The sequence below is a fragment of the Amia ocellicauda genome, chromosome 3, assembly GCF_036373705.1.
Source record: "Amia ocellicauda isolate fAmiCal2 chromosome 3, fAmiCal2.hap1, whole genome shotgun sequence".
Lineage (NCBI taxonomy): Eukaryota > Metazoa > Chordata > Actinopteri > Amiiformes > Amiidae > Amia > Amia ocellicauda.
In genome coordinates, this window is record NC_089852.1 from 20,580,706 (window position 1) to 20,598,546 (window position 17,841).

A 17,841-nucleotide genomic window follows, 5' to 3' on the forward strand; every position below is an offset into this window, starting at 1 on the left:
GGGAACGTTTCGCTCAGGCAGCTGTAGGCAACTTCACAAAGGTCCCGACAACAGTTACTGAGTTGCACACTCCCAATCCACACAGCATCCTCCCCACCACCTGAAGCAGTGCTGGGTTTAGCTTACGTGGGGAAACACCCAAGTCTCAACAAAGCAAGAGCAAAGTAAACGGGCACCCTAACAGTTTCAGAAGTGCTTAGATTCCATGGTCTTTTGCGTTGCCTGGGTTTTATTTCAGCCGAGCTCTTAATAACATAAGCTCATCAAGTTCTATATTGATGTATTTGCTCAAACAGACTACGACTTGGACCAAATCCAATCTGACCTACCCACAATCTTTTACCCAGTGGTGGATCACTCTGCTGTCTACTTAAAAATAAAAACATGATTTTGTACAAGTTTCTGATTAGTAATTATCTGGTCTCAGCCTACCTCTATTTTTTATTTTACTATTTTCAGCAAATAAGCTGAATGAGGTTAGAAATCCACATTAGCGCTGGACTTTGGGCAGTTGACTGGGCAACCATATGTTGGACTGTAAGAAGCTGGAACCATGCAGAATTACAAATGCTCATTAAGGGAGCGTTTGATACAGTGTAACTCCCAGGTGCATCTCCATATCTCTAATTGGCAACCTGTTGGGAGCTGGTGAGGGTGTCGATATTTGATTAGTTGGGAGGAAAAGACCAAACAGATTTCAGCTGGCTAGGTTTCTTGGAAATCATAAACCGCAAGCCGAGTTTTCCTGGAACCAAGGTGAGATAAACAAGAGCTTGAAGGTAAAACAACAACTAGTTATGTTCAAATAAAGGTTTAATAGGCCTCTGTAATTTAGAGCTGGAACCAGAAACCGAAGACGGGTGCACTGTGCAGGATTGGAAAGCCCCCCACGCAGGACAAAGTGATTCAGCAGTTGGAGTTTGGCTGCTCTGTAATCTCCCCTCGCAGACACTGTGTCTGATTAGCATCAGTCTATTTGCCGCTCACAATAGGATTTTACGCTCCATCTGCAGTGTTGATCGTGGCACTGACAACATGGGCCTCTTGCTCTCAGCTGAGCCAGGGCATCTCCCTGGCCTACACATTGCTGGGCTTTGGGTGCGGGAGAGGGCAACAGAATCTCTTATCCCCCTGGACAAGTAATAAAGACAAAGCTGAGGCGGCAACAACAACAACAGAAACACAAAAAGAAAAATGTCCCATGTCTTCTCCCATTACCCCTTTCATAAATCTGAAGTACACTGTGTGTGTGGGGTGGGGGGGCGGGGAGTGGAAAGAATGCTTCAGCTGGATTACAAAATTATGTTCTGTTCAGTTTTTCTTCTTATTTTTTTATTTTTTGTATCCCAAATTCCAATCATTTTTGTTGGACCTGGTTTTACTCATTGCTCTGCCTCGTTCAGCAGATCCTAAGTGTATGAAAATAACACACCAATTACAAATGACACTCGTGGAACAGTCCACCCCACAGGAGTCTGTTACAGGGAGGAGAGCAGAGCTATTTGCACAGGGTAACAAACAGAATCCAGAACTGCGGGTCTCACTGCTCTGCCAGCATGTGAGACAGAGCTGGACTAGTATCTTTGAGCCCCCCGGCCAGATTCTCCAATTAGCAGCCCCAGGCATTCGATTATTCCAACTGCGTTCTCACTTCCATCCACTTACATTTCAAAGAGGACTTTCCACGCTACATTGCTCTGCAGATTTTCTTTCAGCGTTAACCTAATTTTCATAGCTCCCCTCGGCGCAGCCCACAGTTGGCCACATTCGTTCTGAACAAGTGCCCCCTTGTGTGGAGCACTGAGGGGGCGTTTTGAAACACAACACAGCAGAACAACCAAAACAAAGTTATATAAAAGTATTGAACCTCACTCCTCCCTCCATATTCTATTTTTATTTTTTTTATATTGCATTTTCTGTCGCATAATGAACTGTTCTGCATAACTGTTACAGGACTCCTTGTGTATTATAAGGTTGTTATGCTGATGTCATTCCCTTGGTTTCTCTAGAGTGTACAATCCCCCACAATCAGGGACTGGTCATTCAGTAGAGTGAGTTTTGCTGCTCATTTGGCTAATGAATAAATTGCTTACAAGCAACTCATCACTATAAATCAGAAATATAAAAAACTATTGTGATGTGTTTTGTTTTTGGGTTAAATGATCTGTGAAAAGCAGGTTTGGCAGTCTAGTAGCTCTGATATTACTGCAGGAAATGATTCAGATGTGTCTTTGCTCCAGGCCATGTGAGCAGTCAAGGCAAGGATCTTTAGCAGGCAGGAGGATCTAATAGCCTTTGTTTAATAAACCCAGGCTGAGCTGGAAAACTAGAAAACATTTTGACTTATATTGACTGAGGATGTTGGTTTCTTCTTCCTTGTATGTGCTCCTCATGTAGGATTTCACAAGTAAAGCTGAATCCTAATACTGTATTCCAAAAGAGGATTTAGGAATGCTAGGTGTCACCTGTTTCCTTGCCAGTGTTTCTCTCTGTCCACTCACTGCAATGCCTGAGTGGCTGCTGCACCCGAGCTGAGGCCAGTTCTTATTCATTTTGCAATTGGAATTGCACCGTATGGGGATTGCGATTACAGACGACTCCAATGAACTGAGGCGGAGTTGGGCTTGGACAAACAGAACCGACCCCCAACCCCAGGGTAGATTGGACACTATAATTTTCACTATCTATGATTCAATTTGAGTCATTGGCCAGCTGTGAATGGACTTCCTCAAGGGGCTCAACATCAAGGCCAACGTGCCACACCACACAGCTGTAATAATAACCTGTACAAAGCAAGGATTATTATTATTATATCTGAATCTAAACATCCCCCTTTTTACTTCTGAGAAATACTTCAAAAGAATTGACATGGATCATTAAACTCCAATAATCAGCTGTTGTTGCTTTTTTTAACCTTACGAAAAAACTGTGTTGGCTTATGTCTAATGAATATCACAGCTCTGTCTCCAGCCTCACCTTCAGCACAGTGATGTTCCAGGCGTAGCTCTCCATCGCCTTCTGCAGCTTCCTGCCCTTAAGCCCCTCCTTGGCCCCGATCCTGTGCAGGTCTTCATGGAAGTCCAGCCCTGGAATTGAGAGAGAGAGAGAGCACACTGCTGACATGTGTAATGCAATCCAAGCTGAGCCCTTGGTGCAGGCAGGTACTTAGACCAGTGATTCTCAACCCTGTCCCCTTGGGTGCCCATCTCTCTTTTGCTCTTTGTTGGAACTGATCTGTAAACTAGTAGATTGAACACTGAACTAAAATCCCTTGATTGGACTTTAAATGATTGTCAGCATTTAACCCTTAGGAGCCCAGCGTGATGTAGTCACGTGATGTATGACGCAAACGGAGGGCTGGCAAATTTACATAGATTTTTGACAAGCCTGTTAAATGTTTGAGAACAATGCTTCACACCCAAGTGATTCATAAGGGGTAAACAGTTGAAATCTTTCAGTTAGTGATTGATGTAAAAAACTGTGAACTGTAAGAATAACCAGAAGAATCATATAGTTTATATTTCAGATTGACCTGTTCTATTTGTATCCTAATAAAAGCAAAAAACACCATGCATAGAAACCTTGCCACTGCCATGTTGAATATTACACCCAATCAATGTGACCATAGTCTTTCCTGATTGGTTGATTCAGGCCTTAGGCATTGGCATGACAAGGTAATCCGGCATGCAACACAAGTATCAGAGGGGTCGCGAGGGTGGTGATTGCAAGCTCGACTCGGGCTCTGTTAAGGGCCCACAGTGAAGCAAAATTACGAAATCACACCTTTTGCTGGTAGTAATATTTGGAATGGAGGTGGGGGGATTTGACATTTTTGCCACCAGACCCACTGACTGTTGGTGCTGGCAACCACTGCTTTAGACAGACAGAGATGGGCTTCTGCTTTTCATTTCCATTAAAGCTCTCACGTACCTAAATGACCTAATAAACATTAACTTTAAAGCCCCCACACCTCCGTCTCCCCAAGGGACTTTTACAATCAATCATTCTTTGAGATGCTCTTGTTCTCTGGTACAACACCTAAGAATTCCCTACAAGTTTGACAGGAAACCATAAAACGCATAACACAGATTAAAAATTAAAATAAAAAGAATACTATATTTTAAATTAGCAATATTAAATATTTACCTGTAGAGTTGACCCTACTAATACATCTCTCTGCTTTACAGCCGATAATCTGTTATCACCAGCACTGTACTACTTTACACCGCCCACAACAGAAGATCTGATCACAGGCACCTTTGTGTAATTTTGTATTACCTTATCAATATTCTGTCCTATTGTAACCCACCTCATTTGTATGTACTGCATTTTACTTCACTACGTAACTTGCTGTACTATTTTTTGGTTCTTTTTCTTATAACATGACCCTCATATGTTGCCAGTTTTCCCTCCTGAAAGGTTGTGCTCCAGTGAACAGTATAGTCATCTATGTGTATACACCCACCCAGTGCCAGCCCCACTTACTGCCCATTTCAATGCCTGTCCGACAATTGGTTCTGCAAGGGAGGACTGTGCTTCTTGTATGTTATAAATGTAGCTATCTTTTTGACTGAGAGTCAACTGGATAGAGCTATAAATATTAATAAGCATAAAGTAGTAATATTATAATTTATTTGAACACTTCAAAGCGATGGTTTTCTTATTAGGAGACATGGTGATAGCGATGGATGGATTATTAATAGGGCCCCTGTGGAGGTCCATATACTCAAATAATTACAGCAATTAAATAATTCATAGCTCAAACTGAAGGAAAGCTCAGAAACACTGTAGGCCTCCAGACTCGCAGTCTGAGACCCCGGCCTCCGGCTTTGCTGTTGGAATTCACCTGGGACTGGCGGACTGGCCGGGTTACAGATAAAAGCATATGGGCACGTAGGAGATTGAACAGGGCCACAGACCTGTCTTTATCTGCTGGATCGGGTCAAAGGTTGTTAATCAGTCTATGAAGGGCCACAGTGCTCAGCTACCTGCTAGCAATTCTTGCCCTGAAGCAGTATGTGGAGGGCTAATGCAGGAAAGAAATCCAGTTCGGCAGCAGCAGCCCCCCCCACCACACACATTTTTTATACACACACGCACAATTAAACACGCAAGGACTATAGAATGTGAATGTCCAGGCTGCCTATTGTTGGCAGGCCATGCCGTGCTCAGAGTGAGGCTGCAGTCCAGCACTGCACCCTGATGTACATCTGCTCCTGCTCCCTGGGCCCACAGCCCACTCCTGCTCACCCCCTGTGTTTTTCCAACCTGTCCAGCACAGCACCATCCCCATGCGTCCCCTAAAATAGATTATGGGCTGGGCTCCAAACAAACCCCCTGCCCCCGCCCTCCTTCTGTGTCCTGTGTGCGATGGCTGGTCTGGACTGGCAAGGTCTTAACGTAAGACACACAACATTGCAATAGGATTTCAAATGTTGCAGAGTCATCAAGGCTCATGTCTCGTTTTTCAGTCTGTAATGTTGTTGGATCACAAATGTACCAAGAATTAAAAAATAGTAACACACATATACACATAAACACAGAGCCGCTGTATAATTAAAATTCATATCTTGGTCATGCATCTGTGAAAAAATACCAAGCACAAAACAGAGCAGACAAACATCAGTATGAGACGGCTTGCTCACTCAGACTTTCACAGAGATGGATGACAGTTACTCTATGGGGGTGTGACTGTACTGTTAAAAAACTGGATCCCTTTATTTTTTTGTGGTTGGGGGTGGGGGGAGCGTCCTCACTTTAACACGACTGGAGTTGTAGTCTTTGATACGGGATCCAAAACCAAATACATATTTAATTAGTAATGAACAACTTGCTGTAAGACAAGCCACTTTTACATACCCCATCAAAGGTACAAATAACGGATTCGCATGAATGGTTGTTTTGATGGTTAGGCACTGGAGTGGGGGTGAATTTTAATCTTATGCTTGTAATTCTAGCTGCTGACACAGACCAAAAGAAAAACAAACCCTGGAGAAAAGCAGTGGGCAATTCATGCTATCCCTAGGTCAGGCAGGTATATGATTCAAGACACACACACACACAAAATGTACTTAATATTTAGTAAATACAATTGTACAACTTCAATGAATCACTGCACTCCCTCCATCAAGTGGACTTATCCGACCCATATTTATATAGCCATTAGTGTGTGATATGGTCCGTCTGATATATTAGAAAAACTGTAATCTTCATAACTTGCTACGTGGCAGATTTGTACTGTAAGTACAATAGGCATCAAGACTGAAAAACAAGCAGAATGTGTAACAAAAGTGAATGTTATTGCTTGTGTTTGTTGTTTATACCCTGTGCTCTGCCAGGCCTTGTAGCAGTAAAGTCAGTGGAGAAAAGGACATCACTTAGGAGAAAATGTCTTTGATCTCCAGCATCTCCTTAGTAACAGCATTCATGTGAGAGCCCACATTAGCACTGACAAAAAAGAGTGACAACAGAGGGGGGGACCCCAGTTCACGTCACTCCCTCACCCACCTACTCCCACCAATGTGAGATTTCTATTTATACAGCTCTGCTTTCATCTCCTCCTCTTGTTCCTTGAGGGCACTGCAATTCATCACAGCCACATGAATGTGTGGTTTTAAGTGTAAAAAATGGCACGTCTGTCTCACTCGTTCACATCATTCAACACACAGACACAAATGCAACAGAATAGATTGGGCTGTATATACATTAAAAAAAAAATGCTCATAACTTCAAAAGCACAGATTTGTTTGGTTACTTCACATAATCAGAGAAAGTGGCCCCCTGCTGAATTTTCCACAGAGCTCAGACTGAATGGCATACTGAAAGACTCGACTCAAGCTAAAGGCAGCGCTGCTATAACTGTCATAGTGCCAAATATCAGCTCACATAGAAACAAAATGTGTCATGGTTTCAGAACAACTGTCATAGGTCAGGAGCCACAACTGGAATACAAAACCAAAACCAAAAACAGTTCAAACAAAGGGAAACTAAGATCAATTTCATCCAATCATCACTACCCACTTTGTTTTGATCAACTGAAAGCTAACGGGGGTAAAAGTCACTGAAATCGTTTAGCCTAATTGCGTGGAGCACCTGCATCCTCCACTCTACACCCTATAATGTTCCATCACACCAGGATGGAAAAACACAAAGTAATGGTGGTCACTTAAACGCCTCACTGCGACTGAAAAACATGCTTATTATATTATTTACCTCCTCACAGCCCTACCCGAGTCATCTTATCTTCCCTGATGCAAATGCAGACTAAAAAGCCATTAATGTAACTTGCCAGGAGAGTCAGGAGGCAAAGTGGCAAATTGCCAGTGAGGTGAAATAGTCCACTTTGATTCTATTATTATCTTTTACATTGTTGTTCCTTGCAAGAGTGTATATATGTGTGTGTGTGATTAAGCCAGTGCTGGCGCTGGGCCACACAAATCTCATCTATTCCCATGGCTCCCTCGGTCACCCCCCTCTCCTCGCCGCAGCGTTTCTCCAGTTACAATGCGTCAGCCTTTCTCTCAGGTGTGCAGACATATGCCTGAGTGAATACCAAACCGGGCCCTGCACTGCTGAAGACACAGATTGGAGAGTAAATGAGAGAAGAAAGCAACGAGATGAAATCCGACCAGCAATCGCGGAAGAAAGGATGGAGGGAATCTGGGCCTGATCGTCAATCCCACAGGAGGCTTACAGTCTCAGGCCTTGGCAGGAATTAACAGCTTGTTCTCATTGGAAGACCTTTATCAGAAAACAAAGCTACACAGGACACAATAGTTTCGCAAAATCAGCTATAACACCCAAGCCATATACTACAGCTTTTCAATAATATCACACAGCTTTCTGTGTTTCACGGGTGTGTTGAGATCAACGCTCTGCAATTGTGTCAGCGACTCTCTTTCCTGATCCCACAGCGAAAAGCGGGTCTGTCCGTTTTCACTGCTTGAACACTTGATCACTTTACTGAATGCATCATTGACTTAGATGGGCTTAATTAGCACTCTCCACAGGTCAGAGTATTACTGCAATACCCACTGAACTGGCCAAGTGCTGGGGTTGGGTGGGCCAGAGGCAGGCTTTCATCAGCTTGTAGCAAAAACAGTGACCCCCCGAAGATCACCACGTGCCTGTGAGCTGTGCAGTGTCATCAGACAGAGCTGCAGTGCCCGCCCCTACCCCCCAAATTTGCTAGAGCTCTGTTGTCTGCGCCGGGGGACTCACTGTGTGGAAAGGAGCAGATGGCTTGGCAGAGCGCCTTCTCGGAAGTGTGTGCGTGTGTCCCTCCACCGTTAGAGCAGCGAGCAGAGTGTTAACCACTGGGAATTACAGACTGGAAGGGTGTAAAAACAATATATATATTGCGGAATTATTAATAATAATAACAATAACAATGCTGCCAAGAGAAACAGGAAGGTTCTGCTGCCACCCCACACGCCACAATCTCTGCTTTGTTTAGCGTGCCACATTCTCAGCGCCCCCCCTAGCTGGACAGTAGGTCAGGATGAAGCTCCTTGGTGCAGAGCCTGCGGCAGTTCAATAAGTGAGTTCTCTTCACAGGTCTCTCCAGTTGATCCCTTAAGTGCCCTTCACACCTTAAGTGTGGCTGGAATGTGTCTAGAAAAATCTGAATAACAGGCTCAGCTGCTCCACACACCCCTCCCCCTGCCCACCCCCCCCCTCGCTGTGGACTCGTAATCCACACATTTGTCCACGCCTTCAGTGTGTGCTCTCTTCTGCACCATCCCTGTCAAACCACTTCCACTATAGCCAGGGCCCTGCGTTTCTGCGACCCGCTTTCTAACTGGCTTCATTCCTCTGTGTGCAAGGTGGACATGTAGCCTGCTTAATGAAACCACTTATTGATTAATAAATCTCATGATTCCTTAAATCTTCCTAATTAGTCTTGCTATTAAGGTGGCTTGGCACACTGATTAAGTGGCATCAGCTACAGACATTTATTTAAAGGAACATGCATCCCTTTATTAGTATCAATACTTATTATTCAATGTTAAGGGTTAGAATTTGATATTTGATATTAGATATTTGAATTTACTAGTAGCAGCACACAATTTGTCAACAAACTACTACAAAAACAGCACTGATAGAAAAAATATATATTATAATGTACATCTACTCAACATTGCCGTAGGATGTGCATATAGTATAGCTATATGTCATAAGGTCATTTCCTATGTATGTGAAAAGTATGTGGACACTGGCTCGTCAAACATCTTATTCCAAAATCATGGGCATTAAATTAGAGTTGGTCGCCCCTTTGCTGCTTTAACAGCAAAACATTGCTTCCATTCAACCACAAGAGCATTAGTGAGGTCGGGCACTGATGTTGGGCAATAAGGCCTGGCTCACAGTCAGCTCTCCAATTAATCCCAAAGGTGTTGGATGGGGTTGAGGTCAGGACTCTGTGCAGGCCAGTCAAGTTCTTCCACACTGATCTCGACAAACCATTTCTGTATGGACCTCGCTTTTTGCACGGGGGCATTGTCATGCTGCAACAGGAAAGGGCCGTCCTCAAACTGTTGCCACAAAATTGGAAGTGCAAAATCATCCAGAATGTAATTGTATGCTGTAAAGTTAAGATTTCCCTTCAGTGGAACTAAGGGGCCGAGCCTGAACCATGAAAGAACACCCCAGATCATTATTCCTCCTCCACCAAATTTTTCAGTTTTTCAGTTCACTCTGCATTTGGGCAGGTAGCGTTCTGCTGGCATCCGCCAAACCTAAATTTGTTTGTTAGACTGCCAGATGATGAAGCTTGATTCATCACTCAAGAGAACGCATTTCCACTGCGTTCAGTGAACACTGAGTTCAATGGTGGTGAGCTATACACCACTCCAGCCGACACTTGCTATTGCACATGGTGAGCTTAGGCTTGTGTGCGGATACTCGGCCAAGGTAACCCATTTCATGAAGCTCCCGATGAACAGTTTTTGTGCTGACGCTGCTTCCAGAGGCAGTTTGGAACTCAGTTACTGACATCTTCAGTACGGCCCATTCTACTGTGTTTGTCTAAGGAGATTGCATGGCTGTGTGCTTGATTTTATACACCTGTCAGCAATGGGTGTTACTGAAATAGCCGAATTTACTAACTAGAAGGGGTGTCCACATACTTTTGACCATGTCATGTATTTTGTCCTTTTGGGAAAAGCAAGACTCAAAAGGTGCATGTTTACATTTGTAAATGGTTTAAATCGATCACATCATATTCAATCATTTTGGGGTTCTGCCACGTAAACCAAGGTATTCAATATTACATTCGTAAGTGTACAGGGACCCTTGATGATGGCTGTGGGTTATCTGTTTATCAATCAATCAATCAATCAATCAATCAATCAATCAATCAATCAATTCATTAATTAATTGTGTCCAGCATTGTCACCTTCTAACCTAAGAATTGTGTCTGTACTACAGCAGTAACATCTATTCAAATGCCAAGCGTTCCCCACACACAATTGCAATAACTCACAGTGACACCGCTGCAGGGAACACCTCACAGCAGCTTCCCCAGGACACAGGGAAGGTGAGGGGAATACTTTCCATATAATTACAACGCTGAACACAAGCGATAATAGAGTAGAGATGCTCTAATTTCCAGGCACGCTCTCGCCCAGTCCAGCTCTATGATCAGAGAGTACAGAGGCATTCACCCTATTTGTTTGGGCTGTCTATTTGTTTGTATAATCTGCTTATCAGTTTTATGGTGCTACAAGCCACTATATTACAGCAGGACTGATCTTATCCATCAAACAGCAATGAGTGGCCAGACGTGGTCTGATAAAGAGGCCAACCTTCTCTCATTCCCCTAAAAAGTATGACAAATATTTCCATGGAAAATAGAAGAATCCGGGGACGGGGGGGGAATAAAACTAAAGATATGCAGGGTAGGGGGGAAGCAAAAAAATAAATAATGAACTGAGTGCAGTTTGTGCTTCCATACTAATGTGAATTGTGGATAAAGAACTGCAAATACACAGCCATCAATGGTTCTTTTTTTGTTTTTCTTCATGTGGCCCATACCATGTTTTAAGTGTGCTCTTTCACCTCTCAGAACAAATGTAAAGTTTGAAATATTAGACTGTAAACTTGTGCTAAAAGCAACAGGACTAAGAGGACCCAAGAAGAAACGGAAGCTATGTTAACGTGGGAAAAAGTCAAATAAAATAAAAATCGCAAACATATGCACTCACTGGCAATCACCCAGGGGGCAGTGCGTGTTGTCAAGTGACTTCAGACCCTTTCCAAAAGAACAGCATAGATGCCAGCAAAACTGAGCTCACGGAAATGCTGAGGTGAGCCAACAACATGAACAAAGTCCTCTTTCAAGAGATTGTAGATCTTTTGCACTAAGGGGCAGAGTTAATTTCCATGTGAACCGAGTTTGGTTTGCCAAAATCAAACTATGCGAAAAGACCATTAAAGTAGTGCAGTCTTCCTGTGATCCTCTGTCTCACAGAGCCCGGATCTGAAATACAAACACATATAATCTTCTGGCCTCTATTAGACATTTCAATTGTTTAGCTATAACCCTACTAAATTCACTCTTGATTATTTAGCAAAGGCAGGGTCTTAGCAAAAATAGGCAAAGCAACCATATTTAATTACTTTGATGCCAGGGGCTACCGCTGTCATGTCCAATACGGACACAGATCATCTACTCAAAGCTAAAAAAGGCAGTCACACAAACTGGACATGCTCTGGTTGAGAGTCCCAGACACAGCAATTCAGCCGCAGTTAACAGTGTGAGGTGGGTTAGGTGTATTGTGCTACAGATTGCTGTTTTCTTTAACACACACTTAACAATTGTTCTCCGAAGGGTCCTTGATTGATTTATTTCTGCTGCTCTGCTCCTCCTCACAATCAGATTACATAAACCACAGACAGTCCAGAACGGCACTTGCTTATGCAGTATGATTCCATTACAGATTTCACTTGATGGCTGGGTTTCTTTATTAAAATGCACACACATCAGCAATCGTTCTTTACAGCACTGCAATCCTCATGGCTGTATTACCATGACCTCATCACCTAGTTGCCAGTTAAAAAAAAAAAATCAATCAAACAAAAAAATATATATGCACACACATTTATTTATTGATTTGTTCTTCGCTTTAAAAAAATAATAAAGTCAATGTTATGACACAGATAAAAGACAATTAAGCAACAATCACATAAACTACAAGCAGAGATTTAATAATTGCCCAACCCCCCCCCCAAAAAAAACAAAACAAGTTGGGGTTGGATTTAAGGATGAGAGGACTAATAGGACTAGTGGAATTCTTTGTGGTGAAAAGTACTATAAATGAATTTAATTAGTATTATTACTACTACTGAGAGTAAATTAAGGAGAGCCTTATTACACCCAGTTTCTGTATGTATTGTACATGTTCTCCTGTTCCCAGCTGTCTGAAAAAACATTCACTCAGAAGGAGCTTATAGAATGCATGACTGCAGGCTACCATTAACAACAGTGCTATTAATGGCCAAATCTATCAATCATCAGAAATTACAACAACAAAAAAACACAACTTTAATTTGCTTTTGTTTTAAAGGAGCGCAGCAGCAGGCAGGACTGTCTGTGTGCTTGTAGCATTCGCACCACGGCTGCGGTTCAGGAAAGTCTTAGACATTCTCCATTTGTTAGTATACCGCATATGAAGGTAACTCAATAAACTGTCAACACCCTGAACAGGGCGCTATAATCAGGCCCAGCACTAGGATCCCTCTGTGTGCATGTAGAAAATAGAAACTCATGTAGAACCATTCTCAATAAATGGAGTCCAGGGCTACACTGTTTAAACTAGACTTTAAAAAATAAATTAGGCCCTTGGAACCCTGGAATGAACAGCCAGCCCTGGCTGGAGCTTGTGAGGATTTCTTCACAATTTGATATTCCAGCTAATCCCAGAGGTGTTCTACAGGACCAAGTTGAGGACTCTGAGCCAGGCAGGCTAATGTTTACAACCCTCTTGTACTTGCAACATTGTGTTACACTTCCAGCTGTACAACATGGCCTCCTGCTTTGGCCGTGTCTTTATAATCAGCATAGAATTACACCGAAGCCAGAAGGACACCATTGTTGGAAAGACTAAAACCAACACACAAAAAAATATATAAATTGTCAATCAAGTTGCTCTTCACAAATCCCGACCTCGGCACAGCGCAGGACACCAGGGACAGTGGTAGAGGCCATCTCGTCCCATTGCTATTTGTTTATGTGCTCAATCTCTTGTCAGTGGAGGGGTTGCCTCAAATATGTTAAGCAACAGTGCACAGACTGTGTTTTTCAGTACACTCTCAAATCCCAAAGCACCTCACAAAACAGCTCAGCAGCAACAGCAGCAGGACACAGTGGCCCTGGGAGTGAAAGTCACATCCACTCTGGACCTCCTACCTCCATTTTATTAATAACCAAGGTATAGGCACCGGGCTCCCCAGTGCGGTGTGCTAGTATTCGTCAGGCGTGTCGGGATTAGTCTGGCAAAACACGGCCTGCTTCTCACCTCCTTTCCTCAGCGCTGGCACACACAGCAGGAGCCCACGCTCTCTCTGCACATGGGAACAGACGGTCAGCACTTACGGGCAGCAGATTAATTTCTTCAGTGACACATTTTAATCCAATGATAATGCTGTCAAGGGGGCTGTCTGATGAGGCGGCAGCATGTAATCCCCCACCCCCCCCTCCGGTGGACGGGGTGACAATTTCCAACATGCCCGACATTGTGAGGAGTTCTTAACACAGGCGTCACCAGCCAGGGCACTATCAGGACAGATGCTCTCTCTCTCTGGCACCACAGGCATGCCCCTTCTCAGAAACAAGGCCATTCCCTGGATGTCTGGTCAGTGCACCAGCCTCACTGCTACTTACCCAAACTGACCAGTGAAAGGACAACTAGTTTAATTGTTTCTTCATTTGCAGATGGAGATTTTCAATATGTTCTATCCCATATACAGTGGCTATAGGAATTGTTCACCCCCCTTGGACATAAATATATATATATATATATATATACGCACGCATGCATGCACACACGCACACACGGACCATATACAGGCAGCAGTGTGGAGTACTGCAGAGGAAATTATCATCTTATTAAGGAACCAACTTTTTATCAGTTACACAATTTAAAGATTCAAATGTAATCAAATTACTTCAATTAAGGGGTCAATTAAGTAATTGAGAGCTCAGTTGGAACAAAAACCAGCAGGGTCAGTATTCAGCCAGGACCAGGAATGAGAACCACTGATCTAGTCCAACTGAAACTACCGGCAGTGTTTGAGAATGATGCTGTGGACCAAGAGCAGATGAGTAAATGTGTATATGCCGACACGCCTCTGTGGCATCCCAGATTGTCAGCGCTAACAGGATTGCTGTGGGATCCATGGATACACCTCTGAAGGTAAAAAGCCTGAGAAGCAAAAGACCCCCCTTGTGAACGCTTGTTTTAGTAAACCGGCACTGAACATGTTCAGTATGTTGTGACAGTAACATGCTAATTAGCAACAGGAGAGTAAAAAACAGACCAACTGACTGACTGATGGAATATCTGACAGATTGATACACCAACTGATTGATGGACTGTTTGGCTGACTGGAGCGACACACACACAGATTGAATCCCAGCAGAGCAGCTCCGGGAGCAACTCACATTGCCCTCCTGGGCAGGTGGAGTCAACTGAACTCAACACACAGACACACAGTTAGCTACAATATGGCCACAGAAAAACAGATGCACACACTCACATGGCAACCCACTAAGCCCATCTAAACTACACTGTTTGTTTTTTGTTTTTTTATCTTTATTGCTTTTATTTGTTTGCCATCTTTGGAGATACCTTGCATGCTTCTGTACAAACAGAAATATCAGGGATGAGAGAGCAGGGCAGCACACACAGTGTAATTAGAGCTCAGTACAGTGCAGTGAGAAGGAAGAGACTCGCCGAGCTCCAATTTGTCGCAGTTTCGTCCAATTTAACTTGTTATATTCAATTACCATCACAAGGCCTGGAGAGAGGAGGAGGGAAAAAATACTTTTGTCTGGCTGCCTTTTTAACACCACCGTGGTCCATTTAGATCGTCAGGCACTTCAGTAACTGACAGCTAATGAAGATCTTTTTTTTTTATCTTTTTCATTTGCAGTTAATGGAATTAATTTTTGCTTTTATTTCTTGCCATATTTTCCTTTTTTTCTTTTTTTAATCAAGACAGCTTTCATTTTTTTATCCATTGTCGGCCTGTTTTTCAGATGCCCACTAACTCAATTACCTTCACAGACGTCTCTCTGCACAGATCCAGGCCGGAGGAGACGCAAAGCTATTTTCTGCTGCCTTTCAGATTTGTGCTGTGGAGCTATAAAACAGGTCTGCCGAGCCCCCTGAATTATAGCTGGAGTCCCAGCGGTTCTGGCAGCTGGCATGGTTTATAAGCATTTAGCATCGACAATACGAGTCCTCCCAGCTGCTACGAATTGCCTTGTTTTACTGCATGGCCCCAGTGACACTGGCTGGGCCATAACTATATCCATCACTCACTCTCCCTGCACTTTTATGTATCTATGTCTTTAAACACTCATAGTTATATTGCAAAAATAAATCAATTAAATGCCTGGCCAATCCTTATTACCTTTTGAATCTATCTAATCATCTCTTTGTGAGCTGGTTTTACATTCTTCAATTCACACATGCCAACGACTAACCTATCTAAGATTGGGTCGACCAAGACTAGTGCAATTCTGTGTCTATAAAACTCGACCTATATGTGTGTATATAACATATACTACAATATGTTACCTAAGCATTATGTAACTTTTCTACAGTTCATCATTGAATGTGAAATGCCTTTGTCAAAGGCCAAAGAGCACATCTGTATTGAACCGAGTGAAGACCAGGGGGAGTAACATTTTCACTGACACTCCATATAAATCAATACAATCTTAAAAGATTTCTCTAGGCTGAATCAGTGTTCACCATCTCTGAAAATATATAATTGATAAGAATAGTTTAATGGACAATATTAATTAAAACTAAATACATTAAAGAATAACACTTTCATATATATACAGTTAGGTACAGTGAAAATGCCCCAAGAACAAGCAGGAACTAAAAACAGCTGCAGTGCAGGCCTGGCAGAGCATCACCAGGGAAGAAACCCAGCATCTGGTGATGTCTATGGGTTCCAGACTTCAGACAGTCATTGACTGCAAAGGATTTGCAACCAAGTAGTCAAACTCACAATTCATGATGATGTTAGTTTGTCCAAATACTTTTGAGCCCTTAAAATCGGAGGGACCACATATAAAAATGGGTGCAATTCCTACACTGTTCACCCAATTTGGATGTAACTACCCTCAACTTAAAGATGAAAGTCTGCACATTCTGCTTAAACTAATATCATACAAATCATTGTATTTTTCTTGTCTATATTGAATACATCATTTAAACATTCACAGTGCAGGGTGGAATAAGTATGTGAACCCCTAGGCTAATTACTTCTTCAAAAGTTAATTGGAGTCAGGAGTCAGCTAATCTGGAGTCCAAATCAATGAGATGAGATTGGAGGTGTTGGTTAGAGCTGCCCTGTCCTATAAAAAACACTCACAAGAATCCTAGTGTGTCATCTAAAGACTTACAGAAATCTCTGGAACATGCTAACATCTCTGTTGACAAGTCTACGATACGTAAAACACTAAACAAGAATGGAGTTCATGGGAGGACACTACAGAGGAAGCCACTGCTGTCCAAAAAACACATTGCTGCACATCTAAAGTTTGCAAAAGAGCACCTGGATGTTCCACAGCGCTACTGGCAAAATATTCCTTGCACAGATGAAACCAATGTTGAGTTGTTTGGAAGGAACACACAACATTATGTGTGGAGAAAAAAAGGCACAGCACACCAACGTCAAAACCTCATCCCAACTATGAAGTATGGTGGAGGGGGCATCTTGGTTTGGGGCTGCTTTGCTGCCTCAGGACCTGGACAGGTTACCATCATCAACAGAAAAATGAATTCCCGAGTTTTTTGCAGGAGAATGTAAGGCCATCTGTGTGCCAATTGAAGCTCACTAGAAGTTGGATGATGCAACAGAGTCCTGACCTCAACCCGATTGAGATGTTGTGGCATGACCTCAAGAGCGATTCACAACAGACATCCAAAGAACATTGCTGAACTGAAAGAGTTTTGTAAGGAGGAATGGTCCAAAATTCCTCCTAACCGTTGTGCAGGTCTGATCTGCAACTACAGGAAATGTTTGTTTGAGGTTATTGCTGCCAAAGGAGTGTCAACCAGTTATTAAATCCAAGGGTTCACATACTTTTTCCACCCTGCACTGTGGATGTTTACACTGTGTTCAATAAAGACATGAAAACATATAATTGTTTGTGTGTTATTAGTTTAAGCAGACTGTGTTTGTCTATTGTTGTGACTTAGATGAAGATCAGATCATATTTTATGACCAATTTATGCAGAAAGTCAGGTAATTCCAAAGGGTTCACTTACTTTTCCTGCCACTGTATATACACATATACATACACACGCACACACACACAGATCACACACTCTCTTGGAAGCCTTTATGCTGAACTGTGCACATTTCAATAAGCCCACAGACACCACGAGCAGCGGGACCACACAGGAAACTGAATAACTGCAATGGTGGGAAACAATTGCTGATGCTTAAAGCAGCACAGACGAGCTGCTCCCCAGTCCCTGGATGATGGGCAGATGTTCATTGTGTTGACTGCATATTCTGTAGCAGCCCCTATCCCAGACAACACACATGGTTGATCCACTCACAAGTTTTTGTTTTTTTTCAACAAGAACTTTCAAA

At 42.9% G+C, this 17,841-nt stretch overlaps 1 protein-coding gene across 1 annotated transcript in view; it reads right to left on the bottom strand.

Annotated features, from left to right (window-relative positions):
* LOC136740197 (inactive phospholipase C-like protein 2) overlaps positions 1-17,841 on the bottom strand; it is a 99,864-nt gene that overhangs the window by 6,989 nt on the left and 75,034 nt on the right. Inside the window, exon 5 of the mRNA XM_066698420.1 lies at positions 2,977-3,086. Within this exon, the coding sequence (XP_066554517.1) occupies positions 2,977-3,086 (110 nt within the window). The remainder of the gene's footprint in view (positions 1-2,976; positions 3,087-17,841) is intronic.